The 21,025-nt window shown below is 38.2% G+C and overlaps 1 protein-coding gene across 1 annotated transcript; it reads left to right on the forward strand.

Annotated features, from left to right (window-relative positions):
• Positions 1 to 4,612: 4,612 nt before the first annotated feature.
• On the forward strand, positions 4,613 to 18,874 carry smo (smoothened, frizzled class receptor). Its single transcript, XM_033976300.2, has 12 exons — positions 4,613 to 5,253; positions 7,893 to 8,092; positions 9,797 to 10,006; positions 11,104 to 11,276; positions 11,695 to 11,914; positions 12,632 to 12,755; positions 12,854 to 12,946; positions 13,066 to 13,174; positions 14,359 to 14,544; positions 15,623 to 15,771; positions 16,393 to 16,527; positions 17,928 to 18,874. The coding sequence occupies exons 1-12, from the start codon at positions 4,983 to 4,985 to the stop codon at positions 18,509 to 18,511; spliced, it is 2,454 nt and encodes an 817-aa protein (XP_033832191.1). The 5' UTR covers positions 4,613 to 4,982; the 3' UTR covers positions 18,512 to 18,874.
• The last annotated feature ends 2,151 nt before the right edge of the window (positions 18,875 to 21,025 follow it).

Consider the following 21,025-nt stretch of genomic DNA (forward strand, 5'->3'; position numbering starts at 1 on the left):
GGACAGAATCCAGGACTGAAACCAGGACTGAAACCAGGACTGAACCAGGACTGAACCAGGACTGAAACCAGGACTGAAACCAGGACTGAACATGGATGAAACCAGAAGGACACATGGACGAAACATGGATGAAACATGGACAGAATCCAGGACAGAATCCAGGACTGAAACCAGGACTGAACCAGGACTGAAACCAGGACTGAAATATGGATGGAACCAGGACTAAACCAGGACTGAACATGGACTGAACATGGACTGAAGCAGGACTAAACCAGGACTGAAACAAGGACTTAACATGGATGAAACCAGAACGACACATGGACGAAACATGGATGAAACATGGATTAAACCAGGACTAAACCAGGACTAAACCAGGACTAAACCAGGACTAAAGCAGGATTAAGCTAGGCCTAAACCAGGACTAAACCTGTGACGCAGGTGAACACTGGACTCACGTGCCACACAAGAACTCGTTGTCTCGGTGAACACATCAGATTTATTAACAATACAGAGCCTGCGTGTCTTCTAGATGAACAAATGAAAAGAACAAAAGAACAAATGAACAAACAACAGTCCAGCAACTTAAACTGAGCACAGGGAGAACATAAAGGCTACACCCCTGATTAATAACAAACGTCAGGTACGGGGAAAACAGGGAGGCAGCAAACAAAGGACTGGACCAGGCTGGGAAACGAATCTGGACTGAGGATAAATGAAACAGGAAGAAAACAAGCAGAAGGAGCAGTATTCTACACTTTTCTCTGTTCATGTTCATTCACAGCATTTACGGCAATAACTCTGTGAAATGATGTTGCTTTTTTTTCTTTATTAGACATTATTTTAAGTTTCAAATCATGAAATGCCAACACAAATACAACACTACAAATAATGCATAATATTTATTCTTTAAGTAGTATTGGTCAGGAGATCAAAATTATTGAAATTAAACTGAATATTTCACATTTTATTGGTCAGTTTTTATTGGTCAAACTGCTGTTGTGCATGTGGGTCAGACACTTCACTATTTGCTCTACAGCTCCTGAATAATCTGGTGGTGACAGTGAGCAGCTGTCTCCCTCTGGTGGCCAAATGCTGTAAACACAAACACTTAAATTCCTGTTTTGCTCAGTGAAAAGTCAAACATGCACAATTGTTTCTGTAAGACACATTTTTGCCCCCAGCCTCTGCAAACTCCTGTGTATAAATAGGTCAGTGTTTGATGGTTCCTTTAAGTGTTTTGGGTCTAAAGAACATTTTTAAAGAAGCTCTATGAACGCTGTGCTCTTAGACTAAAAAAGGCACTATAATCACGGTGGATTTAGTACAGTACTTCACAGTTTTTACTTCATTACATTTAATTAGGCCCTACACTAAAGCACTTGGGTCATTTTTACATGTTTTTTGTGTAATATCCAAATAATGTAATGGAAAAGTGATTCTGTTTGAAATATGTGCCATGGTATTGTTCAATAAAAATAATAATAATACAAAATAAAATAAATTAATAATAATAGTAATAATAATAATAATAATGGGTTATGTTTAATGTATGTTTCATTTTGTGTGTGCGCTCGGCCAATGGTAAAACACCAAAAATGGAAAGGAGGCAGGTTTTGAGACACTGAATGTGGGTTTAGAGAAAAAAGGGTTTGAGGTTTTACAAATAAAGTTATTTTGTTTACATCTGTAGTAAATGTCGTCATAATCCGCTCACACAAACTGTAAACTGTAAACTGTCACGTTGCTTCTGTTTGTTCAGAGGAAAAGAAAGAGAAGAACTGAGAGGAAAGAAAGAGAGACATGGAGAGAGGGGACACAGAGTAAGAGAGAAAGGAGTGATGAGAGAGAAAAGAGGTGGAGAAGGATAAAAATGTAGAGGAGAGAGAGGGATTTGTGGTGTTCCCTGTTTCTCTGTGTGTGGTCCTGAGCCCTGCCTCTGACTCACTGCTTTCTCTCTCTCTCTGTTTCTCTCTCCCTTCCTTCCTCTCTTTCCTTCTCTCTCCCTCTCTCTCTCCCTCTACTCTCTCTCTTTTTCTCCCCTCACTCTCCTTCTCTCTTTCTTTCTTCCTCTCTCTCTTCTTCACTCCCTACCTCTCTCTCCCTATCTCTTTTCTTCTCTCCCTCTCTTGCCTCTCCTCTGTATCTCTCCCTCTTCCCCCCTCTTCGCTCTCTTTCTCTCCTCCTCGCCCTCTCTTCTCTCTCCTGATCTCTTTTCTCTCTGTATCTCTCTTTCCTTCTCTCCTTCTCTCCCTCTCTTGCCTCTCCTCTGTATCTCTCCCTCCTTCTCTCCCTCTTCCCCCCTCTTTGCTCTCTTTCTCTCCTCCTCGCCCTCTCTTCTCTCTCCCGCTCTCTTTTCTCTCTGTATCTCTCTCTCCTTCTCTCCCCCTCTCTCTCTCTCTCCTCTCTCTCTCTTCACTCTCTCTCTCCCCTCCTTTCCTCCTTTCTCTCTGTGTGTGTGTTATTCTGTGGTGTGTGGTGTGTGCGTCCCTGGACTTGTGTAAACCTCACAGTGACATAACCTGTGTTCACTTGTGTCTGGATTTAACTTAATATTAAATCACAAACTCTTAAAGTCCTAAACCTGCTCGTACAGAGGACGGAGCTGAAGAAAACAGCTCCACCGTCACCAGCTCGAGGTTTAAGTCAAACATTTACTGACCCTGAAGAAGAGATTTGTCTGTGTTTATCCTTGTCTTTGAGTGAATTATAAATCATACGAAAAATGCTATTTGGTAAAAATACAAACCCTCTGTTTTTTACCCCATATAATAATAATAATAAAAATAAAAATAAAAATAAAAATAAAAATAAAAATAAAAATAAATAAATAAATAAATAAATAAATAAATAAATAAATAAATAAATAAATAAATAAATAAATAAATAAATAAATAAATACATAATAATAATAATAATAATAATAATAATAATAATAATAATAATAATAATAATACAAAGAAAAAAATAACAATAATACTACTAAAATAAATAATAATAATAATAATAATAATAATAATAATAATAATAATAATAATAATAATAATAATAATACATAACACTTGTACAGCACTTTTCACACAGTTCAAGACAAAACACAGATAAAATGGAGATGCAGTTATGTGAAGTTTGGAACAGGTGATTTTTCAGAGCTTTTTTAAAGATGTTGAGTGTGGATGAGTCTCTGATGTGTTTGGGCTGGGACGTCCAGACACAGCGGAGAAGACTTAAGGCTTAACTACTTATATGTTTTTTTTCTCTTTTAATTGGTCCTCAAATTATTATTATTTATTATTATTTAAAGCTGTGTTATTATAGATCCATTCTGTAGTTTTATACCAAATGTAGTTTTCATATACTGTTCCCACTGTAAGAAAACGTGTGTTTATTTCATATTGGAGATGTTGTATTTTTGCAGGTGATGCAGTAAAATAAGAAATAGAGTTGATCGTTCCCTGTGTAAACTGTAAAATACAAAGAGTTAATAGGCCTAATCCAGTTTGAGAAGTGAAGAATAAGTAAAAAGCAGGAAAGTACTGTACTTAAGGATAATTTTTTGGTATCTGTACTTTACTTAAGCACCTTTTACAGCGTATACTTTTTACTTTGACTTTACTACATTTGAGAGCAGTATCTGTACTTTCTACACTGCTACATTTTTTAACTGGACTGAAAAGTAAAAGTATTTTTTATTACTGTCTGAGACCAGCTCATAATTTGAGCAAAACAAAAATATACAAATAAAAACAGCTAGAAAAAAAATACAATTCAGTTGTTTCTGTTTTTTATTCTGCAGTCTTTTGTTTTAATGTTAATTTTATGATGATTATTTGTTTTGATTTGTGTGATTTTAATGTCCTTCTTATTCTGTAAAGCACTTTGAATGACTTTGTGTACAAATTGTGCCTTGCCTTCTGTTAGACAAAATTCAGCACAACTATGTATCAAAATCACAACATTTGAAGCTTTATTTGACCTCAAACTCTGTGTGAAATACTTACTTTTTACTCTTTAAGTACATTTTTAAACAGGTACTTTAATACTTTGTGGATTTTTTCATGTTATACCTTTACTTGAGTCTTTCTTCCACCACTGGATAAGTCTAATTAGAGTTTATATAACTACTTTCTAACAAAAAGCTCTATATATACCCGGATGACCACCACAAGTACATTATAAACACCCACACTTGCTCTCCTTTTTTTTCAAATTCTGTTGTTTCTTGAGGTGAAAACTCTTTGGTAGGTCTGCCTTAAACCACATTCTTCCACTTAAAGCGAGAGGGGGATGGGACTGGCAGGGTGGGAAGAAGGGGAAGGGGAAGAGGGGAGGCTGTGTGGTTCTCTCCCCCCGCAGCATGCCCACACCAGCCCGGGCAAAACTTTACGCACAGACATGGAGCAGCTACTGGAGCTCTACTAAAACAAAAAAAACAAAGACAGTGATTACAACCACTCCAGAAAAGTCTATCTCCATCCCAATTTACGTCTACGTGTAACAGCAGAGCGCGCTTGGTGCTAAAAGGGGGGCTCCGGTCTGAAGGGGCGGTGCGTAAAAGTCCCGGATCCGATTACGCGCATCCAGACTTTTTCAACTTTTTTTTTTTTTTTTTTAGGAAAGTGGGGGAGGGCGACCAAGCAACTTTTTTTTTGGATGATTCTAAACAACTTCCACGCAGTTATTTCTATTTTTTGTCACTTTTGGGTCGCTTGGCACGTCGTTTCAGCCGCGGATGTGAAGTTTACAAAGGTTTTGGATTTGGATAATGAAGGAATTTGGATACATCCAGCGCGCGTCACAGCAGCAGCGAGGATTGGAAGGTTTTTGGAGGATTTCTGAAACACACTGCTGAGTTTTTGGAGGCTTGTGGAGAGTTTTACGTTTGGATATGATGTTTTACTTCTGTTTCTGGGTTAACTGAAGTGTCCAAACCGCGCTGTAGCCGAACACTGTTGTGGAGCACCGTTGCGTCGCTCTGTTCCAAAATGTCTTCCCGGGGCCCCTTTGTTGCCTCGTTTTGTGGGATGCTTTGGCTCTGGACCTCCGTGTTGGTGTTTTTGGTTCATTTTTCGGACGCGGTGCTGTCCACAAACGTGCCATTTTTTGAGGATCGATGTAAGAAAAGTGCAACTTGTGAAGCGCTGAAGTACAACACATGTCTGGGGTCCCCGTTGCCGTACACGCACACGTCCCTGGTCCTGGCAGAAGACTCAGCCACACAAGAAGAGGCGTTTGAGAAATTAACCATGTGGTCTGGTAAGAATAAAGTAGAAAAAAATGAAGCGAAAAAGACGCAGAGTGAAGATGGAAAACGGGACAAAACGTGCGGAATGGGTCACGTACAGTATAGAGGAGATAAATATAATAAAACAAAACCAAACTCCTGCCCATAATATACCCAGAGTAAGACTGGAATAAAGGGCATGACAAGAGACTGGAGTGATAGTAGTGGTAGTAGTAGTAGTAGTAGTAGTTGTTGTTCTTGTAGTAGTAGTAGTATTTATGTAGAACAATACATACACAGTACATACATAAGAATAAAAATACATTAAAATCACAATCCAGACTAAACATATGAACAAATCAGAAAGTAGCAGTTGTAGTAGTAGTAGTAGGAGAGGTCGTTGTAGTAGCAGTAGTAGTTGTTAGTAGTAGTAGAAGTAGTAGTCATTGTTGTAATAGTAGTAGTAGTAGTAGTAGTCATTGTTGTAATGGTAGTAGTAGTAGTAGTAGTAGTAGTAGTAGTAGTAGTAGTAGTCATAAGCAAGGCAAGTTTATTTGTACAGCAATATTTGTAAGCAGTACATGTCATTCAAAGTACTTTACAGAATAGGAAAGACATTCAAATCACAATCCAGACAAAGCAAAACATATGAACAAATCAAAAAGTAGTAGTGGTAGTATTAGGAGCCTAGTAGTAGTAAAAGTAGTAGAAGTAGTAGCAGTAGTAGCTGTTGTTGTAGCAGCAGCAGAAGTAGTAGTAGCAGCAGTAGTAGTAGTAGTAGTAGTAGTAGTAAGCAAGGCAACATATAAACAAATGAAAAGTAGTAGGAGTAACAGTAGTAGTAGAAGTAATAGTAGTAGTAGTTGTTGTTGTAGTAGTAACAGCAGCAGTAGTAGTCGTAGTAATAGTAGTAGCCTAGTAGGAGTAGTAGCAGTAGCAGTAGTGGTAGCAGTGGTAGTAAGAGTAGTAGTAGAAGCCTAGTAGTAGTAGTAGTAGTAGTAATACTAGCAGTGGTAGTAGTAGTAGTAGTAGCAGTAGTGGTAGAAGTGGTAGTAGCAGTAGTAGTAGCAGTAGTAGTAGCAGTAGTAGTAGTTTAAACTAAAAATGTAAAGAAAGTATGCCACCCTCAAAACAAAAGTATATATATTTAGAGCAGTAGTAGTTTAATAGTTTGTTGTCGTAGTCGTGTCTGGGAAAAGTAGTTTGATTTTAAAATATTTTCAGTGACATAGATTTTAACAGCTGAAAGTATCAATAGTCAGTAATGTCAAAGTGTTTTATTCCTCAAATCATAAAAAACATAATGATGCTGTATTAGGACTAAATATAACCACAATTTAAACATTTCCCCGTGTGTGTAAATATTTATATGATTTCAAAGTATGTATACTTCATGTTTGTATACTGTATTTCTATTACACTGGATTAAAATGGCTCATTACTCCAGTGTAAATGACTCTTAATGAGTAAATGAGCTGGTGCAGTGTCACTTCCGGGTGTTAAAGAAGTGATGCTTTTAGTGAAAGTGTGGAGGAAATGAGTGATGAGCAGAACAAAGGGATGCAGACGGAGGTGTGAGGTTAGGGGACCACACCTTTACACGCATAATATTAGTTTGTTTCTGTTATCTGTCTAGTATTTAGTCTTGTCTACCTCCATAGTTTGTTTTTAAATGTCACATACGGAACTGAATCAAAGCATATTCGGATAAATAAATAGAAAATAAGAAAAAAATAAAAATACCACATAATAATAACAGATAAATAAATAATAAAAAAATAAAAAAAAAAAAAAAAATAATAATAATAATATCAACGCATTTTTGGCAGATGACAATTCATAATTATAATGCATGATACTGTCTGAATCGAATCATATGCAGTTAAATAAATAGAAAATAAGAAAAAAAATACAAATATTAAAAAAAATAATAATAATAATAATAAAAAATTCATAAATAAATATCAAGACATTTTTGGCAGATGACAATTAATAAATATAATGCATGATGGTGTCGAATAATAGAAAACAAGAAAAAAACAGTAATACAAATACAAAAAAATATATTATAATATTAATAATAATAATACAAAATATTATTAATATCAAGACATTTTTGGGAGATGACAATAATTATAATGCATGATGCTGTCTGAATCGAATCATATGCTGTTAAATACATAGAAAAAAAGAAGAAAAAAAACCCCAAAAATTAAAAATAATAATACAATTTATATCAAGACATTTTTGGCATATGACGATTAATAATTATAACATATGATGCAGTCTGTTATATTGGCCACGCGACGCAGATATTTCTGAGTCAAAGTGTAAATAAGACGACTTTTGTAACCTTTTTATTTATTTATTTATTTTTAGGTCCATATGCCTGCTGTTGTGACATATATTAGTCTATTTTAACACTTACGCCTTTATGTAGCATGTCCATACTTCTCAATACCTCATTAGTACTTTCACAGTAAGCAGAAATATAGTTGAGTTTTTCAGGTACACATGAGCAGGTACTATATGGATCTGTGTACTATTTTAATTTTATGTTGCAGCGTGATGATATCTAGTAAACCTGGTCCTCAAAATGTGTAAAAAGTTGAGAAGGAGGAGGAAATTTGCTTAGGATTCACTACAAACCATATTTTTTTGTTGCCCGCAGGTCTGAGGAACGCGCCTCGGTGCTGGTCCGTGATCCAGCCGCTGTTGTGCGCCGTGTACATGCCCAAATGTGAGAACGGGAAAGTGGAGCTGCCGGGACAGAGCCTGTGTGCTGCCACTAGGGCGCCCTGCAGCATCGTGGACCGGGACAGAGGATGGCCCAACTTCCTCACCTGCGACAAGTTCCCCACGGGCTGCTCTGTAAGATCAACTGTTATTGTGTGTGAATGATTAAAGCTGCACTCTGTAACAGCTCTGGTGGAGGGGCTGTCTCCATGGAGATGTTATTGCTTTGCTGCTGAATTGTGAAGAAGTAAAATTACACGTCAGATCTGTGCAGAGACAACCTACAGCCTACATGTTTTAATAGGAATAATAATGTTTTAATAGGAAAAATAATGACTGTATTTATTCAGAGACCAGAGCATTTTAACCCTTTAGCGTCGGATGCTATCGTCGCCGAAAGACTCACGGTTTCAGACTTTCCATTACCGTAACCCCGCAACCAATCGCACTATCATGTAAACTCAAACGGCGTCTCAAAGCAGAGGCATGTGGCTCTTTAAATATGTTACTGTTATTATGGTAATGTGCTTATGTCAACCCTCGAAGACGACCAATCAGAGCGCAGGAGCCGCCGGGATTCTTCCTGACGGTTATTTGGTGCGTCAAAGGAAAAATAAGGATGGATAGAGGTGTAAAATAGAGGTAGTTGTGTGGAAAAAGGTAAAAGTACACACTGATACTTCCTCTAACATGATTTTTATGGCGAAAAAAAGAATAAAAGTGTGGTTAACAGTTCTGTAAATATGCCACGATTAGCAATAAGGCTGTTTTACATTCATAGTTCCATGATAGATTTTGGCCTAAAAGCAACGAATAGTGTAATAAATGTAAGATAGAGACACTGTGCGGGTAAACAGGTGTCTGACCCTCCAAAAAGTTAAATAATGCAACTTTAAATCAGACCTATTCTGCATAATCTTTTCAGAGTTTTAAACCATGTTATAGTTGTTTCCTTCTCATTGAGTCTCTGAAGTTGTATCTGGAGTGAATCATGTTTGAGTAATCTTTAATCGCTTATTTTCAAGACGCCATTTTGCCGATCAACCACCGTTTCCACTGCCACCTGTACACGCCCACTGTGATGTACGCACTTTGTTCAGTTTTATTTTTTAATCGGTGATATGCACAGGATTTGGCATAGTGGCGGGGTCATTTTGGTACAAATAAAAGCAAAAAATCATCTGCTTGCTAGTGTGATGTGCGGCTGTCAATAGAAGGAGTCGATAGCGTGCGGCGTTTTGTTGTGATGACGTTTACGGCGACGTCAGGTCTGATTGGACACCGCAGTTTTCTAACGTGGAAGTCAGTGGCTTTGTTTCTTTTATTAAGTCGTTTTAGATGAATATTGCGTCATAGATTATAACTATACAGCAGACACAAGCACTATACGTCTGATTTAAGGATATTTCTTTTACTTTTTGTTCATTTTGTTCATTTTGTTTACTATGAATGGGTTTGGATCAGGGCATATGACAAATCATGCAAGTTATTGTTTATAAAAATTAAAACGAATACTTAATTTTTACCAGATTTGAGCAATTTTTACCATATTTGAGGAAAATTAGTTTCGCCCCAGTACAGATGTATAGGTCAAAGCTAAGACTGTGTGTTTTGTTGTGAGATGATAAGAAAATGCACTGTTAGCATGCTAGTTGTTGGCTTTGCTGAAATGGCAAAAATCTGCTCTGGTCTCTGAAAGTTGTGAAAAGCTCTTATAAACTCATCGTGGTGAATAATTAGGATGCTCTGAATGTTTTAAGACAGTAAAAACACAATTAACGGTGAGTGATAATAATAATTTGTCTCACCGTTTTGCTGTTTGTTTTGTTTTCTTCGCAGAACGAGGTGCAGAAGCTGAAGTTTAACACGTCCGGCCAGTGCGAGGCTCCTCTGGTGAAGACAGACATCCAGTCGAGTTGGTACAAAGACGTGGAGGGCTGTGGGATCCAGTGTGATAACCCCCTTTTCACCGAGGACGAGCACAGTGACATGCACAGATACATCGCTTACTTTGGGACTGTCACTCTCCTCTGCACCTTTTTCACTCTGGTGAGGCTAAAACACATCTCACCTCATTATCATCATCATATAATCTGATCATTAGAGGCTACGCAAGAAGTACGCTGCTCCATAAACCGTATAAAGAAGTGGACTAAGTGAGTGTGACGTCAACTACAGCGTTCAGCTCCAGTCAAATGAAGCTCATCGAGGCGGGAGCAGTTTTAGCGTCGAATTTGGAGTCGAGTTCCATATTTGGTTCTCCAACTTCGTATATCATAGCCAATCTGGAGCGAAGTTGTTGACGGTAATGCCCCTTCCTGCCCATACGACTGGTTTAGCATGGAGCGGGCACTTAGCAACGCAGTCAATCAAACTTGTTGCTAAGGCTAGTGAGAGCAAATTCAGGTAAAGGCGCTTGATATCTTGAATTACCGGCAGATAGTGAAACAAAAACCCCAGGATCATGTAGAGCGGGTTAATATGAACATTTTAAGACCAAAATGATGAGTTAGAGAGGAAGAGGAGACAATTTTTCAAGTGAATTGGAGCCGAAATAGATGCAGAAGGAAGCACGCGCATAATCACTTCCTATTTGGAACGGCTAGCAGGTTAGCGTCTATTTATTTATACAGTCTATGTTTCAGACCTACAGCCTGTTTTCAGATATGTTGCTGTATCTGTCTATTAACCAATCTCTACTAGTTGTCCTGGATAATATTTTTGTGACAACTTGGACTGGGTTCGAGACAAAGGCTTGAATTTTGGGTTGTCTACACCGATCACCCTAAGTCGTGCAAATTTTGATTGATTTTGACTTTATTTTGTCTCACTAAAAACAAAAAGAAGTGAAAGAAAACATAAAATCTGTCGACTGGACAAAAAGTTGTAAGAGTGAAGACGTTTCGCTTGGTCAGATTACAGGTGTTTTTCAGTTTCAATGTAGTTAGCTCCTCCTTTCAGACAGATATAAGGCAGTGACCACCAGACCAGAACCACTGACCAGAACTGAAGAAGCGGCTATGGCTCAGACCTGGACGACTGAGGGATTACACAGATTAAATAAAAAGAACTGATCTTAAACAATACAGGCTCTAGATTATAGTTTTACATATTCACAGTGATGAAAAGAGTTCTTGTTTTTTCAGGCCACGTTTCTTGCCGACTGGAAGAACTCAAACCGTTACCCTGCGGTGATCCTCTTCTACATAAACGCCTGCTTCTTCGTGGGTAGTATCGGCTGGCTCGCTCAGTTCTTAGACGGAGCTCGAGAAGAGATCGTTTGCAAAAGTGACAACACCATGAGACTTGGAGAGCCCTCGTAAGTTAACACAGCAGTACATAATGGTGTTACCGGTCTGCAGTGGTCTGTTAGAATGAGTCCGAGGGGAGTCGACCGGAGGAGACAAAGGGGTCTATTGTACTTAGGGGCCCAGAATTGGACCCTCTTCCTATTAATTTATATTAAAGGGGGGCCCAAGTGAATATTTTTGTCCCAGGCCCCCAAATTTCTGATGACGGTCCCTTGGGATCAATAAAGGATCTATTTAATTCACTTTTTAAATGTTTTTGTATACATTTTCAAATAGTTTTCTGACACATGTTTGTTTGCTGATTGACACTTTATTTCCCCATGTTGGTGTTTATCTATTATCTAGTATCTATTTAATCTCATTTTAAAGCTAATCAGCATCAAATGAAGAATTATATTGAAAATGCTGAGTTTTATCTCCTCACAGCTCTTCAGAGACGTTATCCTGTGTGACCATCTTCATAATCGTGTACTACTCACTGATGTCTGGAGTCATCTGGTTTGTGATGCTGACCTACGCCTGGCACATGTCCTTTAAGGCTCTGGGCACCACGCACCAGCCGCTCTCCGGGAGGACCTCCTACTTCCACATGGTCACGTGGTCCATCCCGTTCGTCCTCACTGTGGCCATCCTCGCTATCGCCGAGGTACGGATCAGATGCACAGTAGATACAGTTTTAACGCAACTGAAGAGGGCGTATTATGATAAATCAACCCTTTTGAGCTTTCTACCATGTTATAATGGGGTTCCCTCATCAAAAACATGCCTGAAGTGGTTTTCTGAATCTTTTGTGCATGTTTGAGTGATTGTGCGGTCTCTCTTGGGCACTATTTGAACCTTCCTTGTGGTTAGATATATAAAACAATGCAGATTCTCAATGCAAAACCTTACGTAACCAGGAAGCTCACTCGGCAGCGCTCTCCATGCTCCTCCCACCACATAATTTCAACGAATATAGCATTCAAGCCAACAAAAGCTAGAGATCTAAATACATTATGTGTTAGTGTTATAGCCCCTTTTTAATGACCAGCTTGGGTTATTTTACACAACCAGTCCTTTGTCAATAAAGACATGTGGTTTGGAGCAGAGTTTTTACTGATTAAAAGTCTGTCTTGTTTACGTTTTAATATTGACAGCCATATATATTTGTTTAAGATTGTATTTGCCGCATCACCTGGCCCTGTTTGCATCCATTTTTTTTCATTTGGGACTGAAATATCAATGGCAATAGGTTGGATTCATCCCATAAATTTCTAACATTAGTTTGGGTGAAGTTCTAAGCGATTCATGACATATTTGGTGCTTTGTTAGCTGCAAGATAGAGTGAAAGCATTACAGTGATTTGCTGATTTCTTTCCTGCAGGTGGATGGAGATTCAGTGAGCGGAATCTGTTTTGTCGGATACAAAAACTACAAATACAGGGCGGGTTTTGTTTTGGCGCCGATCGGAGTGGTCCTGGTGGTTGGTGGTTACTTCCTCATTCGGGGTGAGGTCACAAATACAATATACAACGTTATTTCAGCTACTATACTATGCAGAATTCTTTTTTGCATTGCGTTTTAAATGGTTATTTTTCTTTTATAGGTGTAATGACGCTATTCTCCATCAAGAGTAATCATCCGGGGTTGTTAAGTGAAAAAGCAGCCAGTAAAATCAATGAGACGATGCTGAGACTTGGTACGTCCAGCGCTTCTGTTGCTCCATTTTGTATAATTTATTGCATAATAGTTTGGAAATGACAGTAAATATGTATTCTAATGCTTGTTTTTTTCTTTATTGTAATGATCACACAACAGGTATATTTGGATTTCTTGCTTTCGGTTTTGTCTTCATCACATTCGGGTGCCATTTTTATGACTTCTTCAACCAGGCTGAATGGGAGAGGAGCTTCAGAGACTATGTGCTGTAAGTTATCAGTCCTTTTTTTTACTGACCAATAATTCGAATCTGCTTCTGATGGCGTTAGCTTGCTGTTTATATGCGCTATTTTGACACCAAGTAGCACTTAAGAACGGCACCACCCTATCTAACTAGAGCTAAACAAGGTCTAAAATTGGACTTCACCACTGCTATAGTAGTTACAATCAAGAAACTACCCCAAAGAGGACCAAAAAGTGGAAATTAAGGAAATATTAGAACACCACATGACCTTGAGTACCACCAGAAGAAGCTGATGTATCACAAATTGAGAAACACTGCTTTTAGACCTTTCAAAAGTTGTCTGTGTAATCCTTCAATCGTCCAGATCTGATCCATTGCAAAAGAGAATCCGCTTTTGTTACGGGACAAAAGTTTTAGAGTGAACACGTTTAGCTGCTCATCCAAGCCGCTTCTTCAGTTCTGGTCAGATTACTGCTGGACACTGCCTTATATCTATCTGAAGGGAGAAGCTAACAACACAGAAGCTAACACTGTTTGTTTACAGTTTCTGTTTGTTGGCTGTGAACTGTGTCTGAGTCATATTTTGCATAATCGTTCACGCCTGTAGTGGATGCTCTCACACCTGTTAACATACTGACTAGCACTATTTTTGTCCTTGTTTAGATTTAGGTCTGAGGATGGAATTATAAATAGGAGATAAATTATGTCTAAACCCCCATTTCTGTCTTTCCTTACAAAAATAGCTTCTTTAACTCCCCTTTTGACCCATTTCCTTTATAAAATCTGTACTTCACCATGTTCAAAGGTGTGGTTAGTGGCTTTGAGATGGAGATGAACAGCAGATTGGGGCCCTGAGCTGCTCTTACGACGGTGTTTGTACATTCTTTTGTTTCTCCAATATAATGCACTGCACTGAATGGAGTGGCCCACATTGCTTTATTTGTGGCTTGGGGTTTTGTCCTTTGGGTGAACCAGTTTCTGTCTTAAAGTGTTTATAGGTTTGAAATAGACCCGGATTTCGTGCTGTCTGAAAATGCTCTGAAGCTTTCAAAAGTGAGAACATTCGTATATTATAGTATTTAGTTTAGAACGGTTAATTACTATGACAACGATGACATCTCGATTTTTCCTCACTCTGAAACTCATGAACAGATAGACAGAGCAGTTTGATAACACACGCTGACACCTTTATTTACTTTTGAATGCAGGTGTGAGGCGAATGTGACCATAGCGTCCCAGACCAACAAGCCGATCCCAGAGTGCACCATAAAGAACCGTCCCAGTCTGATGGTGGAGAAGATCAACCTGTTCTCCATGTTTGGGACCGGCATCGCCATGAGCACCTGGGTCTGGACCAAAGCCACCATCCTCATCTGGAAACGCACATGGTTCAAGTCAGTATTACACTACTACTACTGAAAATAATGGACCACATGAATTGATTATGATTGATAACAGCAGTATGTGCTCAACGTTTATTGATAATTTCTTGCTATCAGGAGAAAATATCTGGAAAATGCTGCTGTTTTGGTTCTTGTTTCTAATGTAAACAATGTAAACTCCAAAGGAAACTTGCCTTAAAGCAGACCTATTCTGCAAAATGGACTTTTCAGAGCTTTTGTCCATGTTATAGTTGTTTCCTTCTCATTTAAGTTGTTTCTGGAGTGATTCGTGCAATATATGTTTGTGTAATATTAAATCGCTTATTTTCATGACACCATTTTGCCGATCAATTTCTGTTTTCACCACCACCGTTATACGCACACTGCGACATACTTACTTCTCTTCAATTCTTCAGTTCTTCAATTTTATTTTCTTAATCAGTGATAGACGTACGATTCGGCAGCGTACAAATTTTTTTTTTAATCCACTACTCGCCAGTGTAATGTGCAGCTATCCATTGGGCAGCAGTTTTCTAACATGGAAATCACCGGACTTGTTTCTTTTATTAAGTTGCTTTAGATGAATATTGTGATTTAAAATAAAAATGCAAATGCAAATTATAACATAATGATCCACAGGTGTCATCGTTTATAGATCACACACAAGCATAATAGGTCTGACTTAAAAATAACGAACCAAACTGAGTTGCTTTTCAGTTCTGAGATCGATAATTATCTCCTCAAGTCTATAAAGCCATGGAAACGTTTGATAGATCCAATATGAAGCTGACTACGCTTGTACTACTGCTGAAATAATAACTAAATGATAATAAGTAATTGTGGTTATAATCTGAATAAACTGAACGGTTCAACCCACACTACAAAAAAACACTTGTATTCAGAATATATATGTTGATTTTCGTAATTATCAAGAGTTTGGACTGATTTTCTGAGTTGGTTCAGAGATGATTTAAACTTGTGAAGAGCTGCACTTTGAGATAATGTTGTTTTAGGACTGGACGAGGTGAGGTCTGATTTTAATTTAAATGCAGTGTTAACATCTCAGTATCTATTTGTTTGTTTTTTCCAGGATAATTGGCAGAAGTGACAATGAGCCGAAGCGTATTAAGAAGAGTAAGATGATCGCCAAAGCCTTCGCCATGAGGAAGGAACTGCACCAGAACCCAGAGAAAGAGCTGTCCTTCAGTATGCACACTGTGTCACATGACTGCCCTGTCGGTGAGTCGCACATTTACGTAACGCCTTTCTATTCTTAAAGGGTTTTTAAGTGTCTTGCCCAAGAACGCAACTGCAGCATTCATGTGTGGGAGCTGTATTATTAACCTACTGGACATCTCAGTCATTATCCATGTGTTTTATTGTTATATTTTAATGTGTCCTTGGGTGTTTCTCGGTCGATGCTTGAAAATACAACCGATTATTGTTAAATTATATTATTCACAATATTTTGGGGCGACAGTGGCTCAAGTTCTGTCGTTGTGTCCATAGGCAAGACACATCACTCACATTATCTAGTATAAAAGTGTTGTGTACGTGTGTCTGAATGATGGATGGTGGATGAGGGGACCGATGGCGCAGATTGGCAGCTTCGTTTTTTAACTCATTTAACCGCTTGTGTCCGCCATCTTGTCCTTTCGGTCTTTAACCAAAGCTCATGACCATAGGAGCGAGTAGAAACGTAGATTTGACCAGTAAATCGGGAGCTTTGCCTTTGGACTCGTTACATTAATAGAGCGTGGCTGCCTCTTTGCACCACTAGAGGGCATGTGTTTCCTTTGTAAAGCAGTTTGATCTTTTTAACTTCTATTGGTCTAATTAGTCCCATTGTTGTTTTTTTAGCTGGTATAAATTTTGACATAAACGAGCCATCCAATGACATGTCATCTGCCTGGGCTCAACATGTGACTAAGATGGTGGCCAGAAGGGGCGCTATTCTGCCACAGGATATCTCAGTCACCCCCACCGGGACCCCAGGTAAGAGCAGAAACAACCTTTACTTTTTTGTTAACCTAAATTATTGTCTTTCTTTCTTTCTTTCTTTCTTTCTTTCTAACTTTCTTTATTCTTTATTTGTGAGGGACCATGTACAAATTAATTAATCTTACAAAAGAAAAGATGATTTGTACCAGATTTAGCTACTGCTACTTTTATTTTCTGCATCTGGCTGGATTAGTAATAGAAATAGCAGGAATTAATAGTTTTCGATACAAAACAGTAGCAGTTTATTTAATATTAAGTCTTTTACTAGTTCTGATATAGTATAGTTACATTAATAACACATAAACGGTTACAAGAACAACAAAAAAGGTGTCAACTCTGAGCTAAACACAAAATATCATAATCATCATCTATTTGCACATTGTATGAAACTGTGAAACAATATAGTAGTTTAAAGTTAATTTAACATTTTTTGCACTCCAGTCTTGACTTTGCTTCACAACATGTTTACAGATATTTGATCCCTGTTTCAAAGATCATCCCGAACTTTACTTTATTATATCTGTAGCTCAAGATATGAACATTAATAACAGTGACACTTCTTTATACAGTTTATGGTTTGATCAAAAACAAGGGCTGCACCGTTTTGGTCAGACTGAGATTTTTCTGACAAGTAATACACGCGCGGTTAGATTAAGGAGTTCACATTGTAAATAACTCAAATTCTGAACATGTTTGCAGAGGTATAAGACTTTTAAATACAAAAAGACAGACTATATTGTTATTTTCAGAGGATTCTATTATCTAAAGAATTGCAGTCTTAAATGCATTGGAGTCTTGTATTAGTTTATCAGCAAATTAAAGGGCCCATATTACACTGTTTTCTGATCTATGTTATAATGTTTCCTCATCACAAACAGACCTGGAGTTCTGTTTTTGTTTCGTTTACACATGTTTAACACACAAAACCTGCAAATTTAGGCTTCTCTCAAACTGAACACACTCTGTTCCACCTTGTGATGTCATCAAGTGGTAATACAGGAAGTGCTCTACTGTGTTTTTAAACTCCATACAGCTTCACTAGAATCATTTGGATGATTTCAGACCTGGAATTGCCAATCTCTACTGAACTAAAGGTAAAAAGGAGCTGTTAACTTGAAAACTAACACTTCATGACATCACAAGGTGGAACAGAGCATTTTGAGCTTAGAAATAGACAGACTAATAAGAAAGGGTTACTCAGACATGTGTAAATGAAACAAAACACAACTCCAGGTCTGTTTTTGAGGAGATAAAAACATTTTAACATGGTTTAAAGTTCACAAGAGTCAATTTTGTGTAATACAGGACATTTAAATTGCAATTTTTACCTTTAAATTCCACCTGCAACCTTTATTTTTCTATTGATCACTCACACATTTTACTCTTCCCTGCAGTACCTCCTCCAGAAGAAAGGAGCCGCCTGTGGATGGTGGAAGCTGAAATCTCTCCGGAAATGATCAAGAGGAAGAAGAAGAAGAAGAGGAGAAAGAAGGAAGTGCGTCCGACCGAGGAGACGGAGGAGAAAGTCCCGCACCCGCAGCGAGAATTCGGGCGCAGCTCCGTCCCTCGTCTGCCCAAACTGCCCAACCACCCGAGTCTAGTGGCAAATCTCAGACAACAGCAGCAGCAGCTTGAGGAAAACGTTCTTCCAGGATCGTACCAGGACGTCCCAGTATCTCATCCTATGGCTTGCGAAGAACCATATCCGTATCCGTCCTGCTACAAAAGCCCCCCTTCGTATAACTGCAGCCTAATGTCGGATCACCTCCCTGTAAATGAGCGAGCGGAAGATTTAGGGATTGGACCGTGTTTCCAGGGAGGCTACGGAAGGAGGATGGAGCAGAGGAGGGAGAGAGGGGAGAAGGGGGAGAGGTCCGCCCCCGTGTCCAGAGCACCGGGAGGGCGTTGGGCTGGTCCCATCAACTCCAGGACAAATCTGATGGAGGCGGAGCTTATGGACGCGGACTCGGACTTTTGAAAACTCGGTTGGGATTATTTGAATTCGGAAGATTTATCAAACGTAGTCATAGCAACTCAGATCGGGAATTCAAGTCACCGGAGCGAATACTGATAAGTTTGATAAGCGAAAACATAAACTCCAGAATAATTTTGACGGACGTAGACAACATGGATAAAGCTGCACTATGTAACTTTTTTGCCAGATGTCCACCAACAGAGATCTTGTTGCTTTGTCTGTAATGTTCCACAGTATGTTATTAATCTTATTTACCTCACGTCTACTCAGTTACAGGAGTATTTATCGCCGCTCCACAAATCTGACCTGTAATGTGGCCTAGTGGCGCCTATTATATTAGTTTCCATTGCAATAGATAAGATTAATGCCTTATAGAGGGACATTTCAAGCATTTCCGTGCAAGCAGGTGGCGGAACCTCTGCCAGGAAAGTTACAGGGTGTAGCTTTACATGGTTGTGGCAGGTATCTAGCTTTTTGAAATAGCATTTACCTGTGTTTGAGTGGGTTTTTGTCACACAAAACACAAAATCAGACAAATGTGTCATGTACCGTAAATTTCAGACTATAGAGCGCACTTGAATATAAGCCGCACCAGCTAAATTTTAAAATAAAATCAGTTTTGGTACATATATAAGTCGCACTTGAATATAAGCTGCAGGTTTTTGTGTTGTAGCATGAGATATTTACACAGAAAGACGGTACACAGAGGTTTTTTGAGTTTTAATTTACGCTTTTTTTCAAACTGTGCCTGAAAATCAACACGGGATGAACATAGCTGCAGGTTTAGAAAATAAAACAGCACCAACACGACCCATCTGCTTTTATTTCCTCTGAAAGCTTTTGTCATCTTTTTACATTGACTAAGTTCTTCCCACTGCTGCCTCCGACGTCGCACCATCGATTCATTGACGCCAAACTTACGTGCAGTGGATCTATTTCCTTCTTTGACGCCAGATTGCTTTTTTTACTTAAAACCTACATCATGTACATTTCTGTGCAAAATGACAGTTCAAAATCAAAACTAGTGTCTTCTTCAGCGCATAATCTTTCCCCACGTCTGTCTCACTTTTGCGTTTACAGCTATACAGCGCCCCCCCGGTGGACGTTAGCCTGTAAAAATCTATAAATTAGCCGCACCGTTGTATAGACTGCGGGGTTCAAAGCGTGGGGAAAAAAGTAGCAGCTTATAGTCCGAAATTTACTGTAGCGGTTATTTATTCGTCAAGCAACTACAGAACAGTTTGTGTAAATAAAAGTTCAAACACTGAGACTTTCTAGGTCGTGTACAACCGGTAAATAGTCTTATTACGTCAGTTTATATGTCCAACCAGGATATCCGTTATGAGTATCAGATCGGTGCATCCCTAATCCTCACTCATGAGTTTTTCCGGGACGACAAAACAAGATAAATATCCTGAATTCAAATAACTTTAACTTTAAGATCAGCATTTTGAAATCGGAGGTCCAACATCGAAGAGTAAGAAACAAAAAGTGCTGGATACTTTCTAATCTTACTCAAGCGTGTACAATACTCTCTGTGCACAGCGGTGGACTTTACTTTGGCTTTGGTTTTAGACAGTTGGAAAGGGATAGAGTGTAAAATATGTGTAAACCTTTAAGATCTTTTATTATATTTTTATTTTTATATGTCTGAACTTAAGGAAAGTCAGCGGCAAAGGCAGCTAAACTGTACATGGCTTGAAACATGACGCCTTTAAAACCTTCAAAGTTATATTTGTATTTTGTTTTAATGTTTTTGTACTGTAGTAGTTTTAATTTTGTGTACACTACCAGTCAAAAGTTTGGACACTCCATCTCATTCAGTGCTTTTTTTCTTTATTTTTGCTGCTTTTTACAGTTTATATACACACAAAAGATGTCGAATATATGAAACAAGATCTATGGAATTATGTAGTAAAGAAAAAACACTATTATATTTTATGTTCAAATCTTCAAAGTAGACATTTTTTGCTTTGTTAAAAAGTTCTTTAATGTTTTTTTCTTTGCTACATAATTTCATATATCTTGCGTAATGTATTTGATGTCTTCTGTGTGTAGATAAAATGGAGAAAGTAGTAAAAATAAAGAAGAAAAAAACACATTAAATAAGAGGTTGTGTCCAAACTTTTGACTGGTCGTGTAAATATAAAAATATGTGTATATATGTATGAAAAAAGTAAAAAACTGAGCTTTTTAGTTGAGCTAAATGATATTTTAAAACTATCTGAGATTTCATATGTTTGGTGATTGCTTTTAGATTCGTGATTTATATTTTAAAACTCAAGATTCAGCGCATTTCTTAAACATTTTCCATTAATATTTGAGAAAAGACTGAAAAATTTACTAAAACAAGAACGTGTTTGTAGAGGTTTAAACTACAGGGTGAGCTGGATTTATACCACAGACTGTATATATAAACGGACACCGCTAACCTGCTAGCCACCGCGCTCCAAACAGGAAGTGAGCATGTGCATCAGCTTGTCGGCATAGCAACCAAGTGTCACATACAAAACAACA

The sequence above is a fragment of the Periophthalmus magnuspinnatus genome, chromosome 12 (assembly GCF_009829125.3).
Source record: "Periophthalmus magnuspinnatus isolate fPerMag1 chromosome 12, fPerMag1.2.pri, whole genome shotgun sequence".
NCBI classification, from domain to species: domain Eukaryota; kingdom Metazoa; phylum Chordata; class Actinopteri; order Gobiiformes; family Gobiidae; genus Periophthalmus; species Periophthalmus magnuspinnatus.

Bases quoted from the DNA above. Each gene is read 5' to 3' on its own strand.
- smo (XM_033976300.2), top strand. From the start codon at position 4,983: ATGTCTTCCCGGGGCCCCTTTGTTGCCTCGTTTTGTGGGATGCTTTGG. The intron at 12,947-13,065 runs GTACGTCCAGCG...ATCACACAACAG, and splicing joins TGAGACGATGCTGAGACTTG to GTATATTTGGATTTCTTGCT. The intron at 15,772-16,392 runs GTGAGTCGCACA...TTGTTTTTTTAG, and splicing joins GTCACATGACTGCCCTGTCG to CTGGTATAAATTTTGACATA.